The sequence below is a fragment of the Neolamprologus multifasciatus genome, chromosome 23, assembly GCF_963576455.1.
Source record: "Neolamprologus multifasciatus chromosome 23, fNeoMul1.2, whole genome shotgun sequence".
Classification (NCBI taxonomy): domain Eukaryota; kingdom Metazoa; phylum Chordata; class Actinopteri; order Cichliformes; family Cichlidae; genus Neolamprologus; species Neolamprologus multifasciatus.
The window spans coordinates 36148298-36174268 of record NC_140460.1 but is presented as its reverse complement, the minus strand read 5'-3'; the positions used below and the strand labels follow the sequence as shown (position 1 = coordinate 36174268).

At 39.8% G+C, this 25971-nt stretch overlaps 1 protein-coding gene and 1 long non-coding RNA gene across 4 annotated transcripts in view; both read right to left on the bottom strand.

Moving 5' to 3' along the window:
• LOC146492087 (uncharacterized) overlaps window positions 1–21066 on the bottom strand; it is a 32768-nt gene extending 11702 nt beyond the window's left edge. Inside the window, exon 1 of the long non-coding RNA XR_014872502.1 lies at window positions 35–21066. This is a non-coding gene — a long non-coding RNA (uncharacterized LOC146492087). The remainder of the gene's footprint in view (window positions 1–34) is intronic.
• The window catches only part of LOC146492085 (interleukin-1 receptor accessory protein-like 1-B), a 338383-nt gene that overhangs the window by 107051 nt on the left and 205361 nt on the right, over window positions 1–25971 (bottom strand). For all 3 annotated transcript variants that reach the window (XM_085152263.1, XM_085152265.1, XM_085152264.1), the window contains exon 6: window positions 21127–21201. In XM_085152263.1, the coding sequence (XP_085008389.1) occupies window positions 21127–21201 (75 nt within the window). The remainder of the gene's footprint in view (window positions 1–21126; window positions 21202–25971) is intronic.

Below are 25971 nucleotides of genomic sequence, written 5' to 3'. Positions count from 1 at the left end.
CTCCTCCCAGTAAGACATGGCTGGAATACCTCACTCAGAAGGCATCTAGGAGGCACCCTAGTCAGATGCCCCGAAATCCGGACCAGGATAAGTGTCAGAAAATGGATCAATTTTAGAGCTCTGAAGTAAAAGCACGACTTTTCTATCCGGTAACTTCAAGTAGCTTGAAAATGTATCAGTTGAGAAAATCTCAAAAACAGTACAATGTAACAGCGACATTAACCGTCACTGCCACGAGTGATGCATTACTCCCCTGTTCAGGTTCCCCGCCAGTGTATGACACATGCACTCAATTTACAGCTGTGACAGAGGAAATCACAAGTGGCTGCATTAAAAAGGAAGCTTAAGAACAAGTGTAGGTTTTTGCAAGCGCATCAGATACAGTAGTGAAAGCATTAACACAAACCCCCCATGGTTCACAACCGCTCATTCTTCTTTAAATACACACCACACACACACACACGCTTACAGAAAGCACAGACACACACAGAGTCGAGCAGACATGGTTCTTTCCCTCTGACTCTTTCTCCCTGTTATTAGTTGATGAGTCATAGCGTGGCTCTTCTAAAATGGGACAATCCCCACTCTCAACACACACACAGTCACACACACCTTATACAACAGAGCACCTGAGACACACCTACGCAAACTCATAGAATACTCTCCCAAGTACACACACAGACACACGCACACAGTTGCAATTTGGCAGCACCCCACTCCACAGCCTGGGGACTCTGGAGCTGCCTGGTGTTGATAGGTTAGCGCTGTTTTTCTTTCCCACATCCAAAAACATAGTCTGCTGAATATCAGTGCCACCTGCTTCTACCATGAAATGGGCTAATTAAGTTTATCCTGGGAAAACCTCACTTATCTACCCTACCTACGAGTGACTGCAGTCAAATTATCAATTGGGCAAATAGACTCGGCGTTAGAAGTGGTCCTTTCCATTTAAGTATAAATGTCATGCAAAAAAAAAAATTTCCCCAGCGGCATCAATACAATCCCAATTTTGCCTCAGCCAGTGATGCTTCTCCTGGAGAATTGATTTATTTATGATAATTTGATGCCACTTTGAAATTATAATATGTTTGTCTGTACAAAAGCGAGACCACAAGAAGACAGCCCGGCCAAGCTGTGTCTCTGCTTGCCAAATAAACTAAACTCAAGATGTTTGTTGGGGAGTTTAAGCGCCAGCTTTCATGCGTTTTTGGTAAAACTGCACTGAACACTTTTGCACTTTGACAGCCCCACACAGCAAACACCGCAATCTTTTTTGGATGGACGGAAAAAAGCCCCCCCCAAAAAAAACCCCACACACAAAATGTCAGGAAGACACAGACTCCTGAAATCTATGTGTGCTTTTTGTGTTTGGCAGCACAGTGAGCCATGGTTTGGACTGAGTTTGATTCCTTTCTGACTGACAGTGGGGTGGAGTTTGTGTCTTGCTTCAAAGTTTTAATCTGTCAAATTGTGGCTGCACAGGGATCGTACGCCACAGCTGAACACGGAGCCAAATACGCAGTTAAAGCAAATATACTTCATCTCTGCTTATGCTGATAAAGACCAGCATATTTTTACCTGAACCAAGAAAAACAAAAACAACAAGCCCCCCAAAAAACCGCACACAGCCACTCAGATAATCAGAGCACCTTGACTTGAAAAACAGACTGGATCTCACTGATAATTTCTGAAAAACTGAAGTGTTCTCCTGGTCTTTTATTTGTCTGATTATTGAAAATGAAACAAAAACCAGTAACAGTGAAGACAGAGAGGTATCAGTGAGACAGAACGTCTTCCAGTTGTATCTGTTTGGATGCCTATCCTTGGTTATCTTGTGTATCGTGTTATTGCTATTCTGTTTGCCTGTGTGCAAGTGAACCTTCCATAAAAAAGCACAGATCTGATCAGCAAAGTGTGCCAAACAGGGTGCAAGGAATGTAAATGAAGCCTTTACGGCGCAATGTTTAAAGCAGTCAATCATGACGGAGCATTGGCAGCTTTCTCCATGAGGGGGAACAAATACTCAAGCAAATCAAATGGAGCCATTACCATGGAACCGTTGCCACGACAACGACCTTTTTGCCTAACCTTATGCGAGTAGTTTTATTTGCCTAATCTTACCCATATCGCCTTAAGGGGAGCTCAGAAGGCCACATTACTCTCATTGGTTAGTCTTTGTCTTCCTTCTGTACAATTCATGACTTTACAGTAGCTATTTAAAAAAAAGAAGGAGAAGAAAAACTCCAGATGAGTCCAGTTAGGGACAATTAAGCTCAAAATAAATAAATTAAAAAGAAGATCCTAGAGAATCTTTTGCTGATGCCTTTTCAACTCATTAAACCAGCATCTGGCAACTAATGGACCACGGACCCGATGGAGCACAAGTCTTCTAAAAAACACTTTGTCTAATGGCGTGGCTGTCATAATTGAAATCAATATCAATACCATGTCACTGCACGGAAGGATGCTCAATATCTTCTATCTGCCTTGCGGTTGCCAGGGAGAGTAAATAGTCTGGTGTGTGTATGCCTGCTGAAGAACAGAAACAGGCCCGTGTGCTATGGTTAGCCTGAGTCTCAGAGATTATACCCGAGTGCTGCCAAGGCAGCTGGCACATCGGCTGTGGTTTCTCTCACTAGCATCCAAGAAAAGAAATGGAATCTTTTGACAATAAAACATTTTCTGGGCACTTTGGTTTTATTGTTGTGAACATTTTGGTACATTCCAAAAGCAAGACATTGAACAGCGAAGTAACGATTCTGGATTTTTCACTGGCAGAAGCAGCTCGTGGCTCTCACCCACAGTACTAGGGAAAGTAACTGCCCACTCATAAAGCTATGTCCCAAATGTACACTACTGTATGAACTGATCTGGTGAGATTGTGCATTCACAGAGGGGGAAAAAATAACATCAATTGTTGCCAGCTAGGAGATGCCAAAAATGTAAGTGACTTGTAATTTCCAAATTTCTACTGGAAAAATAAAATAATTGCAGTGTTGAACTAAATGGAATATATTTCCTCTGCCTACATGTACTTTTACTTCAAATAAATTTTATATCAGCCGGCCAAAACACAGATTAGTTTATGCAATGGGCAGGTGTCTGTCACTCATTGTTCCACCGGATCCTCCGCTATTAACAAGGATTGCTGCTACTCCTACAGTTTGAGTCAGAAACAATAATTTTCTAATGGTTCTGCACTTAAAGTCAAGATCAAGGCCATATTTCCATTTTCATAAGAATATCTGCTTCTCCTGTTCTACTGGTCAGATCAGACTCCTTCCGGTTTATTGGCAGGCCGATCTAACTAAAAAAACTAAAGAAAAGACAGGAGAAACACCCTTTAGCCATGCTGCAAGTGTTGATGTCAGTATGTCCACCAGAGGGCAGTCTGCAACTCCCATGTTGGCAACGCATGCTTGTAGTAACAAACTGATCCAAGAAGAGCTTAAGCAACTAAATAAATAACTACATGTAACAAATGTTAAGCAAATCTGTTCATGTTTTCTGTGCTTAAAAGCCAAAAAATATCAGTCGATGTTTTGGAATATTGGATTAAAAATCACCAAATATTGGTATTGGTGTTAATCGGTTGCCCAGATTTTGTGACTTCATACGCTCAAACGAAACATTTTTTTCTGTATATCACGAATTACATAAAAAAAAACCCTGACATATAAGCAGTGATGGGAATAACAGCATTACAAGTAACAGCGTTACTAACGGCTTTTTTCAGTAACGAGTTATCTAACTAATTACTATTCCTATTGTTACAACACCGTTACAGTTACTAACAAGAAAATGCAGTCCGTTACTATTTTTCAACAAACAGACGGTTGAAGCTGCGTTCAGCTTACCGCATCTTATATCAGTTGCACGGAAGTAGCTGTAAGTAATCTGCGCGCTACAGCTTTAAGCAGCTGCGCGCGCTCCCACGGACGGTAATCACAATCACTGTCTTGCACAACACCTGGAGCTAAGGGGGCAAAACAGTCGCATGAGTGCTGCTGTTTGACTGAGGAAGAATAAAGTAGTCGTGGTAAGCCAATCACATGACCACTTAAAGACAAAGCAACAAGGTGATATATACCAGTTTTTAAATTGTTGATAGGCCACGTAAAACCAGAGTCATGATAAACAAGATATACGCGTCATTTTTTTAGTTAGTTTCGTTATAGTTTAGTCATGTTTACTGTCTAAGGACAGCGCAGCAAGCACTCTCTGCTTATGAGCAAAAAACAAAAACAAAAACGGGAAGTTTTAGGAGTGACGGCAAGAGAGAGAGAGAGAGAGAGAGAGAGCAGAAAAAGAGAGAGAGCGAGTTTTGAGATGTGAGGGATTTGTGACGTTTAGCGTGTTTGGAGTGTGTAGTTCATGTGTTGTCTTGTGTAGTTAGTGTGTAGTGTTGTGGATAGTTTTGTGTTGTGTGTCAGAACAATGAGGCGACTGCTGTCTCCAGGTAGAAACAGGAGTGATACACCTGCTGTCAGACCTGCAGGTATCAGGCTGTGATGTTCTCCTTTATAGTGGACAGAAATTATGTTTTTGGGAGTGGCACAAATAATTTGTGCGGCATCTTATTAAACGCAGAACAGCCGATTGTTCTGTAAATAGTTTGAAATTGTTATATAAAAAATCAAGGTAAAAGGTAAATGGAATCAAATAACTTTGTTGTTTACAAAACTTGTACATAGGATTTTAAAATTGACAATTTATATTTGCATTTAAAGTTATGAAATATGATTCATTAAACATGTTTGTGGTTGTTACAGTAAAAGATATAACTTTTTATACTCAGATTTTATGTTTTTTTGTCTGATTTTAGATCAATTGTGTTAATACAGTAAGTAAAAAATGAAAACATAACTGTAAATTCAAACACATTAGGTTGTGCTGAAAAGGATGATACCAAACAAGGCAAATAAATAGTTTTTAAAGGTGAAATGTGGAGGGAAAATCAAAAGTAGTTAAAAATGGCCAATTATACCCTGGACCCCAGGGTTTTTTGTTTAAAGTAACGCAATAGTTACTTTTCAAGTAATTAATTACTTTTAGAATATTGTAACTCAGTTACTAACTCAGTTACTTTTTTAAAGAAGTAACTAGTAACTATAATTAATTACTTTTTCAAAGTAACTTGCCCAACACTGCATATCAGAAACTGACATATCAACATAACTGAAATATCGACTGAAATATCAACATAAACAGTGTCTTATTTTTTTGTTTTTGAAGTTTTGTCATTTTTTTTTAAATGTTACGGTTCTTTTCAAATTCAGCATCAACTATCTAAAGTTTTACTAATAATATACTAAATAGGTAACTAACCACATAACCAGGTTGGTCACTTACATTAGGGCAATCTTATAGTTTTTTATTACAGTATTAGATGTACTTATAAGTCAAGCAGACCAACTGGTCTGAAATAAGACACAATATGAAATCAAAATGGCAAAAAAATATCAAAACTGACCAGTGCATGACACAACAAAACCCATCAAGATTTTACTGGTTGTCGCTTGATTTAAAACGATCCTTCCCCCAAAGATCCTTTTTTTTAATTGAATGACAATCAGAGTGGGATTGCAAGGGCAGATGTTTTAAAGGGTAACATCACAGCTGTTTTAACATTTCAACTCAATTTGGGGAAATGCCAACTTTAAACCTACCAGCTCTGATAATGGATGACAGCAATGGCAGGCCCGCCACATTTTGCAAATAAAAACAAGTATGTAACTACTCTGTTTCTAAAATTGCTACAAATTAGGATTTTATAGCAAAACACAGCATAACTCATTAGCTAAAGCATCTCTCCCTGTCAGAGAACCCAATTAAAGGCTGTTTTTTCTAATTGATGTGTATCTATCCTTTATACACTGTTACCAGCTCACTGCTATGACTCATCATAGAGAATAATCTAGTGGAGGATGGGAGGGAAAAAAAAGGAAACCACATAAAATTCTACTGAAAAGCTTTAACTAACATTCTAATAAGATGAGAAAATGTATGTTGATATAGAAAACAAATGTGGTTAAAAGGTGATAAGGACAGGGTTAAATATAGGAAAAGCAACACATTCCCCACGCTTTTTAAAGGAGAAACACAATACCTTCTAATAAAACAAAGCGTCCAAGAAATGTTGTTATGCTCCATATCGGGAAGCTTTAGACACGCTGTGGTAAGAGGACAGTAATTCTCTGTTGTGTAAATTTCTGTTCTATTTTATTCTATTCTATTCTGGTCTGCGCAGAGGTCAGGGGCTATCTGAGCATGTCATAATCCCTCCTACAGCTGAAGAAAAAATATTGTTTCTTTACCCAATGTACAGAAGCAAGGTGTTGCCTGACTCATCGCAGTTATGAGACAAATATCCACAACATTTCATCTGACACATTCTTATTCCCCCAGAGCAGGGCCGCCCACGGACCAAACAGAGGACCACACTTGTAGATGTAATAGAGCAACACAAAGCAGGCGAATACTGTATGAGAAGGACAAATCTGGCCATATCAGATTGCTTAGCACATGCAAATCCCCGGAGGTGACGGCGTGAGACCTTTCCGTGCGTGAGCGTGCATGTGTGCATCATTAGCTCTGAAGAATATTGTGCTTCACCTGCATGTGCGCACTTGCTTCAGAGCAGTTTTGCCATGACATCATATATTGTGCTCGCCAAAGTTTGCTGTCATTGCCATCCTGGCCCTGTAGCTCTCTGGCTGGTCACCAGAGGACGCTCTCTCTTTTTCTATCTGTCTCTCACACACACACATGCACACAATCAGAAGTTGGCCCAAAAGGCCAATGTGAGACCAAAGAGAGTGCAGCGAGAGCATCGCCCAACCAAGGTCACGCTCCGGGCAGAAAGGAGACGCTGTCATCTCTGTCCAACCTGGACACACAGCCACATAAATGCAGCCAGAAGGAAACCAATACGGCCACCTGTTTGGCAGGAAATACAGCAAGGCCAATTAGTTCAACCAGGCAACACACACAAATGCACTGCCGAGGCAATGATGATGAGGGAAGAGTTTGCATGGATAGCATTTTGGCTTTGGTTTTCTTTGCTGACAAGGAGGGGGGGAAATAGATCAACAAAAACTGTGGATGAAGTAAAATATGACAGAAAAAATGGCTTCGAACAACCTAAGAAATTTAATGAAAAACGCTTTTCTGCAAGTCACCAAAGAAAATTAATGTCTCATCCTACTGCTAGCAATTGAAGTTCTTGAATAGCAGAGTACAAGAGAGCAAAGTGAGCTGCTGTGCTGAGGTTAAACTGAGGGCTAATCTAATGGCTGTTAAAAGAAAAAAAAAAATTGCTGCGCTTAACTGCAACACTAAAAGGTGTGTTTAAATATAAGAAGGGCACCGAGTTGCTGAGCGAGTCTTGCCGCTCGCTGCTGTCGGTAATCCATATGCTGGTGCTTGAATGGGGCTGACTATTGAAGCTAGTCATACATGATAGTACTGGAAGGGGAATGCAGAAGGCAGCAGCAAGGAGGAGGAAGAGGAGGAGGAGAAGCTTTTGAAAATTAAATTCTAGCTTGGATATGAAGAACACAGCTGTTGATGGAACAACAGCTGGGCGGTAACTGTACCGACTGCACTTTGTCAGTCTACGCTCTGTAGAACTGGAAACATGAGTCAGAGAAAGACTAACTAAAAACTAAATCCAGGGATAACCCCAAAACAAGATATATGGTATATCCTGCCAGAATAACAAGACCACAGCTGTTACATGATACTGATAGTTTAATCCAATGACCGCAGTGCTACCTTGCCTATAAACCTGCTGACTAAGTATTTTACCTTTGTGCAGCTTTTTGCCAAGAAGTGTTCAAAGGATCTTGATCGATGCTACTTCATGAAACAACAACACAAATACAGTTTAAAAACTGTAGTTTGAGGTTATAAATCATGATGTTCCTGTAGAAATCATCCTATCTACTCAAAGAAATTGGATGAAGACAATAGAAATATCAATACTTTTATTCACCAATGTAAGGATTTGCGATTAATGTCACTGTGAATGTGGCCAGGATCTATGATGAGATCAAAGGGAAACCACTTGAACTGAAAAATCAAGTGCCCAAAAACTGCAGTTCTTCACCGAATTGTGAATTGCTTTTTGTCCGCCAGTTAGAAGACCCCATATAATTTCGATGTACCAAAAGAAGGCTTAATTTTTTTTAATTGTATCTAATGTGATCCAAAATTAATGACTGAGCCCATAAACTCAGCGTGAAAGTGTTTACAGAGGTCCCATAGCCGGGAAGTCTTTCTACAACCACAACTATCACTATCTGCTAGCCTTCAGGTAGAATGTAGCTTAAGGTCAGGTCCACGCTAGCTTAATTTTTCCAGCTTGGATGCTACGTCCATGTTTATTCAGTCTGTGGTCCCAACACAGGCAGCTGAAGGTGGTCAGCATTTGCCAGGGCTCACCTCCAATACTTTGAGTTAATAAACTGGATCGCTTCACATTATCTGACACCGGTGCTTTTTGCCCATACCCTTTCATCTTCTCATCAGTGCTAGGTTTGAAAAAAGCCTATATGATGGCAGCCAAAATGCTCTTACCCACACTTCAGGGTTGCAGAAACCAATGGCCTCTTTGGTCTATGGGTGAAATCTCAATTTGTCCTAAGGAGCCATGAGTATCAAATCTTACGTATGTTTTGGGAGTGTTGCACATATACTAAATATTAGCACTGATCAGGCACCTCTTATGACCACAGTAGCCTCAAACATAGCCTACTGTTGGTGGTCAGAGGGCCCGGTGGCGCCAGTGTCCGGCAGCCTCGCCTCTGTCAGTGCGCCCCAGGGTGGCTTTGGCTACAATGTAGCTTGCCATCACCAGTGTGTGAATGTGTGTTTGAATGGGTGGATGACTGGTTGTGTAAAGCGCTTTGGGGTTCTTAGGGACTAGAAAAGCGCTATAAAAATACAGGCCATTTACCATAGCAGCAAGTTGCTGCTAAACTTAACTTCTCTGGCACACAACTGTCCATGGTTTAAGAAATTACCTCCTTCAGGACCTGTCCTATCTTCTTCCACCATCAGCTTTATGATGACATAATCAGTAATGAGATGATATATATAACTAATCATTTCATGCCACTTCTGGCTTGACACCGCATGCAAAAGTGTACCATTTGCCATCACACTGTCACATACCTACCAATGAATGACGATGGTATGGTACGGTAGTGGTTGCTTAGACAATAGGCTAATATTACAGTGACACTAAGGAAAACAGTACTTGGTGACCACATTACGACCAAAATTATTGCAACTGCGTGCAATCTGGTTGTTTCTAAAATGACTCTACTCTTTGAAGTGCGAGTGGTTGTAGACCCGTTCTGCACCTCATTTTAGAGTCAGGCTACTATCAGTTTGGAGTTAAGTAGGGTCAATTATATGCAATCTGTTTGTGATAATATGACAATTAACTGTGCTAAATCAGTGAAAAGGCAAATCTGTTCCCGTCTGTTGCAAATCTCTTGCCAACTACACAAAATACTTATATTCAGAGTCTAGCCAGAACGTCATAGACTTGAAACAGAAATTCCTCCACAACAAAAGTAGTGCTGCAGGATGGCAATTTAACTGCAAAATGATATTGGTGCAAAACAACCTTTCTGACAGCTGGTTGACGAATGGTTGTAGGCTATGCTGGTTATATTCCTAAGTCCCCTACTGCAAAGAAACACATCACAGATCTCAGACTGCAAAGTGTTGGCAATCTGTCTGCATTTATTTCATTAGATAGCAATTATTTGAAGACCTTTATCAACCTGCCTGAGAGTGAGTGCAGTCAATCCAAGTCAGGTTGTGACAGTCTGGAGACAGATTTCCAGTGGTCGCCGCAACTCCTTGCATCTGTCACCTAAACTGAAAAAAATTCAGTATAATCACAGAGCAACCACCAATTTTTCCGGGTCGCATGGATGTTTCTAACTTAAAGACACTTTGCACCAACCTGTTGAGAAAAAAAGACCTAAGAGTACAACTACGAATGCAATCCTTACTATATAGTAAAGAAAGCAATAAAAAAAACCTTTTGGCAGTAGAAATCGAAAATCAGTTGGGATTTGCAGAACCACCAAAACAGCAGCCCAGTTCTGCTCCACCAAATCTTTTCCTAATTCATCTCATGTCGTTCCAGAGCAGCATCTAGAATCACACATGCTGCAACAGCACAGGAAATCTCACTATTTATATTTTACTTTTTTCCTCTGATTACAAGTCAAGAAACTCTGCATTCGAAGTCTGTTGATCGATATTACACAGCACTTAAACGTCCCACCCGTGGGTGAAAAATCTTTTCATCTTTAATCAATTTCACATACGCGTGTCGTCATCTACATTTGCTACCTTCATCCATCAGAAGAACGTCATTAAAACTGCATTTACTGCAGCAACGGTGGCATAAATAAACAAATCAACTGTCGGATTAGTTATAAGTTAAAACAGGATCACATTCTAGTATTCATCAAGACTTTTTTTCTTACCTGCATTGCTTTACATTGTGTTTTAAAATGTGCTTGAAATGAGAGACCCAGTGATTGTCCCATTGGGTCAGTGCCTCTTATCTGCTGATATAATCAAGCCTGACAAAGGTAGAGGTTTTCTGACCTTCGTGAGTACCTACATGCAGGTGCAATGCAAGAACACTTAAGCCATTAAGCATAAAAATAGAAAACATCATCAAACCAGACTGTCTATAAAATAGATGCCAAAGCTCAATTTATGATTAATAGGTCTACCCAGAGATGGAAAGTATTGCTGGCACAGGCAAGAGGCAGTATATCTTAATACTCAAGTGCTCTGGCCAGTTCGTGATGCTATTTTCTGCTAAGGGGGACAAACGCCTTCAGCCATTTTTCCTGTTTGCTGAGGCAGATATGATGTTGTGGGTGGGAGGAGAAGCAGAGCAGCACATGGTCACTGTGGTAAAATAGCTCGTCTTCTAAGGTCAAGCCATGATCTGAAACATGGCTGGTATCAGTGCTGCACTCACTGCTGCTCCGCTGGATCTGTTGACAAAAATTAGCCATCTTTGGTCGATAGAGCCTATCATCTCGTGACTGTCCCTGTCATTACTGTACTTATGTAAAACACTAATGGGAGCATCCCACCGCCAAGTATCCCTACCAATCACCACTAGCGACCCCCACCCCTTTCTAATATGACAGTAAAGATTTATACCTCCACACTGCAGGGCATATTAACCATTTGGGACAGTGTGCCGTTTTGTAACCACTTTCATCTGTAATAACCCAAGGTAAGACACCATCATATTTCATCCCCTCTGTGAATCTTAAATGAACCTGCTCACTTTTTCCCCCCTTCCTCTGATGCTTTGCCCAAACTCCCCCTACCTTCATTTCTCTCTCATTCTCTATCCTCCTCTCTCCCTTTATCTTTATCTCACTCTGTCTTCCTCTCCTCCAGGGCCCTCGACTCATCTGGAGACTTGCCAGGAATGCAGATAGGATCACTCACAGATGTACAATAACTTGAGGGGAATAAATATGCCCTAATTGAGAGAAATGATGTAATATTGATCCCAGGGCCTCTGAACCTTTGGCATCGACGGAGCGTTCTGCCGAGCCCGTGACATTTAGAGGGATGGCTGGTGTGTATGTGAGTGTGAATGTATGTGATATTGGGAATAGGTGTTGTACAGCCAGAGAGACTTTTTTTTTTCTTTGTGAAACTAAAAATGTGTCTTGTGGTGTGTTGAGAACTTCCTGCCTCAAATGATAACGCTAGTGTAAGGTAGAAGTGCAAGGATGATGTTTTCCCATCTGAGAGTTCTTGGAACCATAATCTTGAAGGGAAAATGTTTACTGAGATGATTAATGATTAATTGAGAAGGACTAACAGAATTCATGTGTTAGTTTTTGTACGTAATTGGCTAAGCAGACTGAACGAATTTGGATATCCAGTCTAAGCTTATATGCTTCTCTGCAATCCTCTAAGAAACCAATGACCCAGCTGTTTTACATGCTGCGACCATAGACAGTATCAAACATGGACTACTATGGGCTCTTCTGACACCGTCCATTGGTTTCTCGAGTCTCTTTTTGAGACCTCGAGACGGGGCATTTCCGTCCCAATCTTGGTTTAAAAAAACATGGATGTGACCAGCAAGGGTGGGTCTGGATGTGAAACATCACAGTCATTGCTAAACGACTTGTGATTAGTAAGTCGTTAGCCAATGAGCGTACCAGGGATAGTCCTCATTTTTGAAGCATTGTATGACCAAGATTCATAAATACAGACCCAAGATGAGCAACTGAGACCATAAGCCTGCCAGGAAAGTTTTTACAAAGGTCAAGAAAGAAACCCGTTTCCTGGCCTTCAGATAGATTGCTGGTTTAAGGCTGATTCACATGACACTGACCCCTGTAGGCTCTGTGTAGGTCCAACAGACACCCATGCCCTTTCCTTTAGGCCATCTTGCTTTTTGATTTTTTAGAGCATGATAACTTAAATGTCTCCTGGTTGTCATCTTCTGTTCAGCCTTTGGGGAGACCTCAAGCAGAGTCTAGCTACATGTTGTCTTGTTTGGAAGGAATTCTTGCTCATATAAACAAAACTCTTTGTGGACGGATTAAATTCAGAACAGGAATGGTTGTACTTTCTGTAACAGGTCCTTAGCACTCTTTTTGATATCAGATTTTGGAATAACACATGCATCTTTATTGGAGGCTTTATATTTCCTAAAAGATTAATTTTGCATTCAGAGAACCTGGTCTTTAAAAAAAAGTCAATTTCACAGCATAATTTATAGATTTCAAATTGGGGTGAAAAAACCTTCAAGTGATCATTATATCTACCTGACCCTTCAGCATTCACATCCATTCTCCAGGACCTTTGGTATATACCTTTAAAATGATCTACTACACATGTCTCTCTATCTGCTGCATGGTTTACCTTCTTTCCACTGTGGACTACCAGTAGAAAACCCAAGACATCAATACTAATCATTAAAATATTGAAAATGGTACCTTAATCAATGGGAGGTGATTCCAGCAGCACACCATTAGGATTTCAAATCCATACAACTAAAGGAAGAAACCTGTTTTAGAATAATGGGATGAGGACTCATGATCATAGACTGATCGTCGAGCAACAACTTTACATTTCAAAAGCATCTGCTGTAGCTCCGACTTTCAACCGCATTCTGCCAGCGTGGTGAAAGTTGACATTTTGTCTGCTGCTAGGTGCAGTTAATCATTTCTTCCTAATGACGCTTTGTTTTGACAGAGGATGCAACAACCCACAAATTCATTATATCTCTCAGTTTAGATTTTAGATTTAATGCGAGGGTAAGTCAGCTTAGAGGAAATGGGAGTCTCACAGCAACCTGACCTGCACAGAAATAACAGCCCAACCTCATCATTACCAAATGATTACAAAATCTAATTTGATGTGGCTACTGACTTAAAAGTTAATTCAGGAAAATAATGGTTTTGTTCTGACTGAGGTACCCTCTGTTTATGTCAGTGGACTATGTAACTCCATCCTGTGAGTGACTGAGGACCAATTTCCAGTTGAAGTTGTTATTATGTACACACCAACAAATAGATTAGAAAGTTCATCCTCTGAGAGCAGTGCAGACCCGCAGATTGCAATAGAGAGTAAAACAAATGGATTTTCACAATCAGTCTTTCTGAGATGATGTGATAAGGTTTTAACTTTTGCAGTGCACACATTAGTGGTTAGAAATCTATTACTCAAAAAATGAAAGGAACACTTTTCAATCAGAATATAGCGTCAAGTCAGTTAAACTGCTGGGAAATTGATCTGGTCAGTTAAATAGCAGAGGGGGTTGTTGATCAGTTCCAGTTGCTTTGATGTTAATGAAATTAACAACAGGTGGACCCCCCCAAAACAGGAATAGTTTTACTTTTTTTTTTTGACATTTGTTCTCTCATCATCTTTTCTGACTGTTTTGTATTTAGCTATGGTCAGTGTCACTACTGGTAGTGAGGTGATACCTGGGACCCTACAGAGGTTGCACAGGTAGTCCTCCAGGATGGCATATCAATATTGTGGAGACCTCAAGTATAGCCTAGCTACATATCTTCTGGTTTCTATTAAATTGTTTGCTCATATAAACAAAACGCCTTGTAGAATGATAAAATTCAGAACATGGATGGTTGTACTTGCTGTAACAGGTGATTATCGCTTTCTTTTTGATATCAGATTTCTGAATAATGCATGGATCTTCCAACGTCCTCTGGTGGGCCCTGTGCTCATTGCGTAGCATTATGGAGCCTTACTGGCATTTGCCATAGGACACCAGAAACTGCAGGTCCACCACTGGCACCCTCTGCTTTTCACAAATGGGAGCAGGTTTTCCCTGAACACATGTGACAGATGAGAAAGGGTCTGGAGAAGCTGTGGAGAACGTTATTCTACCTGTATCTCTGTTCAGCATGGCTGGTTTGGGGGTGGGTCTGAGGAGCCACAGATCTCTAGAGGCTAGCCAACAGGACCTGGATTGACATTAGTTGGTTAGTTGCCTTAGATCCATTGCCAGACCCTACACTGGTGCAGTGGGCCCCTCCTGGTGCTTGATAATGCCCATTGAGTATGCAGGAAGTTCCTTTAGGATGAAGGAATTATACCATTGACTGGCCCCACACTGGCCTGACATACAGCCAACAGAAAAACCTCTGGCACATTATGTTTTTGGTCCATCCAAGCCAGTTTGCACCTCTGACTGTCTAGGAGCCCAGTGATGCCCTGGTCTAGATCTGGGAGGAGATCCCCCAGGACACCATCCATTGTCTCATAAGGAGCATGCCCTTATGTCAGGCATGCACACAAGAACATGGGGGCCTAGATGTACCATTTTGAGTTGCTGCAATAAAAGTTTGGCAAAACAAAAAACTAGCCTGCTGCATCATTTTTCGTCTGTGATTTTCAGGGTGTCTGAATTCAGGCCTCTGTAGGTTGATAATTTTCATTTCCGTCGACTGATGTCTGTATCAGTATAGATTTCCAGGACTATTTTTTCCCAGTTGTATATATATTACATCAGAAAAATGCTGGTCAGTACAAACAGGACAAAAAAATACCATAGCATGGGCATGTAGCAGCAATAAAAACTTGCAATAGGCTACCACTCATCATCTATACGTATTCTACATCTATAAACAGAAAGTGGAATGATGCTACATGACTTGGAAAAGATAAGCACACATGAAGGTTTATAATTATACTGGAACCTACGCCTGGCATCGGTACTTCAATTCAATGCTGTGATGTTGGATAAATTGTTTGGTTGCTCATTGTGGGTGTTTTGTGCAGACTCGTCAAGTTCTTCCACAGCAAAGTGAGAAAACATTTCTTTGTAGACCTGGCTTTGTGTACTGTTAATTGGAAGTAAAAGTGTGTTCAGACAGAATGGGAAGCAAATGCTAGATGTGGCATGATGGCTTGTAAGGTCAGTGGGAAAAAAACACAAGTGGGCGTGAAAAGATGCAAATTGCTCCTGTTTTGCAAAATGTTAGTTTGAGCAAATGCACATGAATGGTGCCAAACCAAACAATGAAAACACGGTCCAAGACTAAAGCCACTCAATAGTTGCATGGATGGGTATCTACCTTCCTTTGGCCACAATTTAGTGCAATCAGAGAGTGTAAAAAGATGTCCTGTACACAAAGAGAAAGCCATTCAAAATGTTGCAGACATATCAACTGGTTTCTGGAGCATCCTAAATGGAGTACAGGGATCTACTTTTACCAGGGTGTATTCTTGACCTTTGACCCTTTCCTGTGTTCACAATTTGTTGTTGCGCTACCCCACATTGTTAACTGAAAACCACAAATTCACTTCCATCCGCCCGGGGACTACCAGAATACACTTTGGGAAACAAAGAAAATCCAAAACAAAGAGGTTTGGGAGGAAAAAGCAAACACACCAAAATAATAAATTTAATCACTGAAACAGAAAACAACTCTTGAGATTTGCAAAATATTAGACACTGATGATTCAGAACAGCTTCTTAAAGTGAAGCTCTTGTTTTTAACCTTGAAAGAGTGAATTTAGGTAGAATTTGAACAGGAGGCTCAGTAAAAAGGAAAATAAAAAAGTTTGTTTATTTTCTCTGCTGCAATTTCAGAAAACTCGCTGTGGAGTGATAATGTCAAGTGTCAGGGGATGAAGTGTGATATCCCGAGGATTGAGGTGAAGGGATTGAAGTTTCAACAGCCAATCAAGATCACAGGGGATCTTTCTGGGTTTTCCCTGAATGAACATCACAGGCGGCGTGCCACAGTGGTCGTAAATTCAATCTAAGCTGAAGTAAAATGTCAGGATAGGTAGGCCGGGAGTGACATGTTAGTTCTGCATAGAAAATAGGATTATAACAAATCAAATCTGGAAGACGCAGCAGCAGAATAAAGGCCCAAAAAAGCTGGTTGGTTAGGGTTCAATCCATGGTTGAGTCCGCTTTACGAACATAGATGAAAAACTGTTTCTTCTGCACGAATTTAGTAAGATTACCAAAAACATATTCATGCATAAAGGAAACGAACCTCTCCCCAACCCTAAATTGTCAAACTGTTTACAAAGCGTACAGATTAGCAGTACAGTAGAAACACTTGTCCTGCAGTAAGTCTGCTTAGCTGTACTCCAGTCGATTATGTGTACAAGACAGAGTGAAAGCAGTGTGCAGTGACATGTCAGACTGAATTACAGAGGCGAACTGTATCTGATCTGTCCCACAGAGAAAGCAGCGGAGAGACATGCCCACTGAGGGCCTGCATGAGAAGAGCATTTACACAACATGTTTTAATCAAGCATTTTAAATGTAATCAGTTATAACTGAGGAAGCACATCCATTAGGAGACAGAAGTGGACGGAAAGTGCATGCTGATTAATTGGGACCCCCACTCCACAGATCCCTCTGCTCTCTCCGTTCTTCCCTCGAGTTCCACAGAAAGTGCTTGAAAAGTGTATCTCCGCATTTGCCTTTTCACACTCTCGTCGCTCTCCCCGTCTCACCTGCCTAATTAACTGTCAGCTGAAGCCATTTGTTCTTCTAGATTTTATGGAAGAAAGAATAAAAATAAATAAATAAAATTCCACCAGAGCTGCCATAAACCCTGAAAGGATATGCTGGGTTTGACTGGGCTCTCTGTGGATGATAAAAGCGCACTAGGCCAACACTGAGAAGAAGTGATAGGAGCTTGTACTGGCAGAGAATCAAATAGGTGTTCATATATTATGTACACAGTGCTGCTGACTCTGTGTAGAATATCAAAGGGTGCAGAGGTGGGTGAGGAGCATTAAAAAACCCTACAGAATTCTGGCTCTGAATCCTTAACCAGTTAAAACCAAAATGCAAATTTAAAGGGGATCTTTCATGCTGTTACAGTGGCAGGATTCTCATATGAAACATGGAAAGATTCAAATCATGAAGTCAGAGTATGAATAAGTAATATATATGGGGCGATCGTGGCTCAAAGAGTTGGCAGTTCGTCTTGTAACCGGAAGGTTGCCGATGTGGCTACAAGTGTAGCTTGCCTCCACCAGTGTGTGAATGTGAGAGGAATTGTAAAGTGCTTTGAGGGCCCCGAAAAGCGCTATATAAATGCAATCCATTATTATTATTATTATTATTATATAAGCCAAAAGCTCAAATTTCATACTGTTTATTCCACTTTTGGCTCTGTATGACATCACTGAGCGCATACATGCCTAATATGGCTATCACAGACACAGAACAGAAGCCACACCCACAAACCGTCTTTTATGAGGGGCAGCCAATCAGAAGAGAGTTAGCTTAAAGGGATAGTTCATGGAGCTTAAAGATGAATTGCTGTACAGATAATAAAAAAGATAGATTTTTAACTTATATGTTTTTATTGATTAGCATTCAAATATCTCAGTGAAGACAGAACAAAGATCTACCACAAAGCAAGAAAGCATGAGACAAGGCTAATCAAAAGGTATTGGCTGAAGCATTTGCTTATTACGCCAACCCTTTTAACAACAGATCTTTTAGCATGCAGCTCCTGTACACAGGGCTCGAAGCAAATAATAAAACAAAGCAAAAACAAAACAAACAAACAAACAAGAAAAAAACCAAAAAACAAAAAACTTTCCACCTTAGATAAGTAACTACATCAAAGCAAAAGAATCAAGAGGTTTTTTTGTTTTTGTTTTTGTTTTTTTTGCTCTTTTCATTCTTGATATATATATTTTTCTAATACTCTATTTTTAAACATGTTTTTAAACAAGGAAAATGAACTACACCTTTTTAAATCACTGTCATAACTATTCCACAGGTTAACTCCTCTAACAGAAACACATCTCTGCTTTATATTTGTCCTTATCTTGTTTTTTTTTAAAGAAATCTGTTCCCCTTAAGTCATATTGACTCTCTCTGACTTTGAACAGCTTCTGAGTACTGGGGCAAAGCAAGTTATTTTGTGCTTTATACATTATCTGTGCCATTTTATATTCAACTAAATCATAAAATTTCAGGGTATTCAGATTAATAAACAAAATGTTAGTTGGTTCTATATAGTTTGATTGGTTTATAATTCTTATAGCTCTTTTTTGCAACTTGAAAATAGGAAGAGTGTTCGTTTTATATGCATTACCCCATATCTCCAGACAGTAAGTCATATATGGAAGCAACAGAGTACAATAGAGTGTGTATAATGATTTTTTGTTCAGGACATGCTTTGTTTTATAGAGAATAGCAATGGTTTTTGACATTTTTGTTTTCACATGGTTTATATGAGACTTCCAACTCAGCTTATCATCAATAAGCTGAGTTGGATAATTGTGAATAATGCAATGCTACTTTATTACAGGCATTTGGTCAAAAATGTGCATAATAGGTGCCCTTTAAATGCAGCCTGATACAATTAGCAGTGAAAATGAAGGGCTCAAAATATTATTTTGATGAAAAATACAGTAAAAGTACAGTTTAGTAAAAACACATCTTTTCTACCTTTATTGCCTGTTCTCAAAGCTATCAGGTAATGGATTTTGAAAACCATCATTATCCACTAAGAAAACTTAATCAGATGAAGAAAACCAGGGAGACTTTTATCCATCATCAATTTAAGGCTACAATGACTTGCACCTATTTTCCCATTGCCACGTTTTACCTCTGCGAGACCGTTTTGTTCATCGGCCATGACAAATTTACTTCAAAGGAAGCCTCCATCGTGACCCATTTTCTCTTCCACCAACAGCCGAGCTTTTGCCCAATAAGGCACAAAGCGGGAATTTTCCCATGAGCCCCCGTGCATCCAAAGCTGGTAAGGCGAACGAAAGGTGCCGAGGCGGCCACATGAGGCGGAATTGGAGGCAATCACTTGGAGTGGTGCTAACATAATACACTGAAGATGATACGAAGAGAGATTATATACTGACTCATTAAAGATGAACAAACACAAGCTGCATCAGGATTGGAGGAGAAAGAAACACAGCGGACACGGCTTTTATACCAAGTGAATCACTTTCTTTTTCATACACAGATGTGATAAATGACTCATCCTTTTCTATCTTCTATCCTTCCTGATAAAAACTCAAGTTCCATTCACAAAAGGGCAAGGAAAGTAAAAAGACCTAATTGAAATATTGCATATTGAACAGTGCTTGGTAGGGACCTCACCAGAACTGATATTTCCAGTAGCTTTCTATACCACAATTCTGAAAACAAGAGGGCACATTTCCGATACCATGGGTAATACAGGAGGCAATTATACAGAGTGGGATTTTTACTAAGATAATAATAATTGGTGCTAAAAATTAGATATTCATTTGCAAAGCTGTTTATACCAACAATGACATCGTTCCCTCCTCCTCCTGCAGACACACAACTTCACACAGCAGCTACAGACAGACAGGCACACAGTCCCTCTTATCCCTAGCCCCTCCCACCACTAGCAGCTTGCTAAAGCAACTTAAGACCGACACCCCTGTCTTTGTGAGTAATTTCTAGGGGCCTGTAAATCTCCTGTTTCAGCAACGACGAAACTGTTATAATTAACAATGACCAAGCTGGTGTTAACATTACCATTTAACTATTAGCTCTCTGGCAGGTCATGATCAGGATAGGGGCTAGCAGCTATGGCTAGTGTTAACATTATTGTTGGAGCTAGGCAGTCCTGCCCATCTGAAATGATAATGGACAGCGTTAATTTAACAGGCAGAAATGTGTTATGGTCTGTAAGAGCAACTAGACAAAAACAGTGGCGGTCATTAACAACAAACTTAACAACTATTTTATCAGCTATGATCATACTGCCAACTCACCAGGAGCACAGGAAATAATCAAGCCTGCAGGTGAATACACTTGCACCAACGAGTGCTGTTCTAATCTTTATGTATTTATTTTTAATAAAATAAAATGAAATTCTAGCACCATAACAACCCTGCTGCTTGGTTTCTTAAAGTTAAACCTGTGCGACACCAAAACAAAAGGGAAACATATGATACAGGATTTGAAATCAATATAGTTCAATACCTAAAAAATGGCAATGCTGTTCACGCTATTTAAAGGTGTTGTAGAAATGTGTTGTGACGGATAAAATGCCACTCAGTTTCGATGTTATGGAGTCCCCAGAAAAATCTCAGACAAAGCCACAGAAAGGTGATTAAAACCTTAATGTAGAACATGAATAAAGCTAATTACATTTAACATTAATTGCCAGATAGATACTGAAGAAAAAAGAACAGAGCAAAAGCAAAGTGGCAATACGTAGAAGTAACTCCTCAATAAAAAATATTGTATCCAAGAGAAACAATGTGGTGTATACTCATAGAGGAAGAGCAGAATATCCCCAGCAACAGCAAGGCGACATTTACTAAGTATTACACGATTACACTACAAATTAAGAAACTACCATTGGGGTTGTTACCTAGTAACATCTGACTCTAAAACTTTCGTCCTACATGGACAAAATAAGCCCATCACTCCAAAAAACCAAAGCTAAAGTAAAGTAGAACAGGACCTACTTCGAAGCGCCAACTGGCTAATCTAGAAATCTGAAGCAATGCCATTGTGTAGCGCAAGCTAGCGCGACACTGTATCCTCATAAAACAAGCGATCACTGTAGGGAATGAAACGAGATTTCTTACCTATTGCCATTTCTATGATGCTCATTTGGCTCTCTGAAGGGAAAAGGATTTTTGGCGGCTTGTCTGTCAGGGGAGCTGTGAAAAGACAAACAGAAAGAAAGAGAGAGCGCATTAAATTCCACATCTTTTCTCCTCGGTGGACTGTGGGAGTATGATTTATTCATTAAAGACCACAATAAAAGCGTCCTTTAAATGGGAGCAAACACATGGAAATATATATATTTAAATAGTGGACAGAAGAAGAAGGAGAAGACAGGATGAATTACCTAGACTTAGAATTACCCAGTCAAAGCTTTAAATATCAGTGTGCATGCTTTCAAAGCAGAAGCTACTTCAGTATTAATGCCACTCAGTCTTTGAGTAAGTCACGATACGGTGCCAACACGGAATACATTACAAACTGTTATGTATATACAGGGGCTGTGCAGCTACTCAACCATTTCCAAAAACACAGTGTAATGTCAGGTAGAAAAAAAATAAACATTTGCAGCTGCAGTGGGCACGGGAAGGTCGAGAGCTGCAGGAAGAGATGCTGTCCTTTCAGCTGTGTATAGCTCATAATGACTGCAACACGGGAGTTTCACAAATGCTTACAGTACAGCAACAGCGGTAATATTAAAATTAACCTAAGAAAAACAAAACCGCCCGAGACCAGCAATGAGATATAAATGATCAATATGTCAGCCACGAGCACGTTGCTGATTTAAAAGCCTATCACATTTGACACGAGAACAGCCTTCGGTCCCAACTCCCTTCGAAATGCACCAACTCCAATTAGACAGCTGCTGAGTAACAAAAGACGTGCACTTAGAGTCTCCTCATTATAATGATTCCCTAATTGGTTCTAGTCTTCAAAGTGGCATTGGAGAGGTTTTCTATCTTTGCACGCTTGGAAATACTCAGAGGGTTGAGGCTTTTTTTTTTCTTTTTCCTTACAAATGAGTTGCGGTTTGACTGCAGCAGCGATCGTTGAGGTGAACCTGGGAAAAATGAGCCTGGGTTTAGAGAGTCGACCGACAAGATGGAGGCGAGTTTTTTGGAAATTTAAACTGAGCTGAAATCCCACGTAATATAATTCAGCACAACGCGAGATGGTATCATAAAATGTGTTATCCCAACAACCGATCCTTCGTGGGCACTCAGATCTTCATTTGGCCTCCGTGTAGAGCAGCAAATAGCAGCTGGGAGCTTTATGATGCAACTCAAAACCCTTTGAAAATGATTTCTCACTGACGCTGCAGGCAAGATTCTGTCTTGACGAGGCCAGTAAAACACATTATAAAAATTATACTATTTTGGTCGAAGTATTTGGCTCGTTTTTCAAGAAAAGGATAGTTTTACATCACCCATTTTAGCAGGTGATGTAACTGGTACCTATATCACTTGGTACATGGAAGTTTCTTATTAGTATCTATAGCTTTGTAACAAATAGTGCTTACACTTTATTTTAAGGAGCTTGTGGTCACTGGTTGTTGCTAATTAGCATCCACAGTGGTAGCGCATTCCTCCTTTGGCTGTCACTATGAAGTACTTATTTGTAATTTCTGCCTTATTCTGTTATAAAGTAACAGATTTTAATTTTATTAAGGCTTAACGTTAGATTGACCCTGACACAGGGGCTGTAGCTGGCAGCTGTCTGCGTCACTACGTGTTTTTCTGTGTAATCTGACAAATAACATGAATTTTATGTGAACAAACTGACCCTTGAATAAGTCTGCACTCTGGTTTTGGTGAGTGACGTTTCACTACTTAATTTCTGTTACTTTGGACTAATTAACAGGTCTGTGCTACGCAGCCTTACTGTATATGCTAACACTCTATCAAATGTCATGATTTTGACATTTTCTATAACAGTTTCCATTTCTTTTCCATTTTTTCTTCATGAAAGACTCTTTCAGTTTTATTTCCTACCACATGCTAACCTAGTTTGGATAGCTTCTGTCTGCATGACCAAAGTCTGGATTTAAAGTTTTAGATTTTGGATTGGTCACTGTGTCCAGCACCTGCACAATGATTGTTTTTTTTTTGTCTCAAACTATTACATCAATAAAAAGGAATTAGGAAGTCATTGACCCCAAACTCTACGTGGCTGTGTAGTGTAGTACTGCTTGGTCAAGCAGAATAGAATAAGTGGCTTATAATGACCAAAAAAGAGATCATGTTCTGTGATGATTCATGCTATTAAGCCATTATTTCTAATGGTGAACATGTGCACATTAATATAAAATGTCAGCAGACAATATGCAGATTTACAGTTGCAGTGAAAGTTACAAAGGTCACTCAAATAATTACAAAATGTTGCCTCCTGTTCTGCCACATCTATGGATTTGTTTGTTTAGGCCTTACTAACACAGGCCCAGAGACCCCGCAGCTGTTACAGAAAAATATGTATTCCCTGACCAGTTGATGAGTGGTTGCTGGAGGTTGCAGACAGTGGTTGGATGAAAAATATTATAAGATACTGCAAAAACATCTTATTGTTTTGGTCACTAGTAGATTGCCGCTGTCGCCACAGTATGCATAGAAGACTCCAACTTGTCTGCAAACACTGGCCAACTAGTTAGCAAGTGGAAACAGAGACAATTTGCCTTCAAAGCAAAAGTTGCCCTTTTCAGGGTAGGACAACTTTTATTTTTGAAGGAAAACAAAAAGTGTTTGCTGCTCTTTTTTAAATTTCACTACCGCTCAGGTGTCAGAGGCAAGTGTCTCCCATGCAAACTATTGTTGATTGTAGCAATCTCCTCATGACCTAAGTAATCATAACACAGTTTGTGATGCAGCACCATCTTTCGCATTGATTTCACGTAACCAATACTAGCAAGCTCCAGTAACCACTTGCAAAAAAGGTTGGCAATAAACATTTTGCCCTGCAAGTGGATCACTAACTGATCCTCTAAGCCTGTAGTGACTGACGCCTCACCGAGTTTATCGGGTTAAGTTGGGTTGGTTATAAAATGTCTCCTGTGCTGAAGCCTCATAACTTGTTGCCCTATTCATCCATCCCTGACTCCTCCCTAAGAGGTTTTTCAGCTCTAGAAAATAAATACACTACTTAGAAAAGCATTTACAAGGATAGTAGATGTTCTTGCCCAGTAAAGTGTGCACTTTCAACGAAAAAGCAAAAATGACTTGATTGACTCATTTTATTTTTTATATAGTCGATTTAATCTGAAGACGATGGCTGGACTCTCGGGAGAAAAACATTTTGAAAGCATCATTTTAGAAGGAAAAAAAAAAGGAATAAGAGTTCCAATGTCACAACAACTGACCGACAAAACCATACTGTGGCCATAAAAAAAGAAAAGCTCATGCAATGAGTAGCAATATGAAAGCAGGAAAATGCCTCGGAGGTCATTAATTACTGTAAAAAAAAGGGCCGCAGCAAATTATGCCTGTGCCAGGCATAATTCAATGCTGTATAAAAATTTAAAAAAAAAAACTCATTACCTTAATTACCTTTTTCTTGATGAAATATGCTTAGATTATTTTGTTTCATTATGACATGAAAAGAGAAGTGAGTTTTTTCCACTCTGATGGTTTGTCTTCTGTAAGACAATGCTGATTCTGAAGAGAGGAGATGGTGCATAGGAATGTATTTATAGAAACATGAAAAGAGAAGTGAGCCGAGGATACAAACATCAAACATGGAGCCACAGCTCACTGCATATGCTGTTACTGTAAGGTGCATTTGTTGTGTAACTTCAGTTGTACACTGTAGTTTGTATATTAAAACCAAAACAATACTTTGTCATAATTACTCAAATCTATAAGATCCAATCTAACCCAAAGACCTGTTCTGTTGCACTGCTGCATGAGCAATTTTGTCTCAAATTAATATTGCAAGCACTTCTTCTTTTCAGCTGCTGGAAATTTCATTGGCCAAGCTTTGCATTATGGAGAAGCAATCCTCGCTGCTGCCTCCAGTAACACCTGGAGGTAGGAAACCATGATAGCTACTGAAGTTACACAATCGATTACCAGGATGCGAAAATTGAAAATGTAGCACAGGGTTGGAAGAATCTGAAAGCTTTAAGAGTCCTGCTGGCACCAGCACCAGGAATACCAAAAATGTTTGCCCTGTGGCGTTCATACAGCTGTACACAGCAAAAAAAAAGGTGCGAGAATTAATTTCTAATCATTATTTTAAAGTCAAGAAAATGTGCTCTCTACAGCCAGTTAGCTTCTGAATATGTTTGTTCAAATATTCTCAAGGTCTACATACTTCTGGAAATATCTGCGTATATACTGACTTGGACTAGGGACCAAGCTCAAAACTTGATTTTATTTGAAAGATTATATCAGGCGTCGAATATTACTGTACAGTATTGTGCACCTTGGCCACCACTCTTTTCTTTACATTTGGTTTCCAAGGAATTCAGATGGTCTCGAGGAAACTTTCTCCTGACTTTTTTTGGACACTTTTCTTCCTTGCACCTGACCATTTTCAGAGGAATATTGTTGTTTTTTGTTTGGTTTCAAAGTCACTTAACACTGAATCATTCATGAATACAAACAGTACCTAACTCATGGATAAACCAGCGTGTGTCGACAGATACAACCGCTGCAAAAACATTTAGCTTTTTCCATTTCTTTATCTGAATGTATAAAAATTCAAAAGATAACACATTTTGACAGCATGCGGTATATCCTCAATAAAAAACCCAAAAGGTTAGAGGCCTATAAAATTATCTACAAGAGATGAACAGTGTCTGAAAGTAACATCCTTCAGCAATAAGATCCTGACACAGGACCTGAGAGATACACCTTCATTTGATCTACTGTTCACTGAAGCCTCATCGGAAATGGTTTCAGTGGAAGGGTGGCTGTCAAGAAGCCATTTTTAAG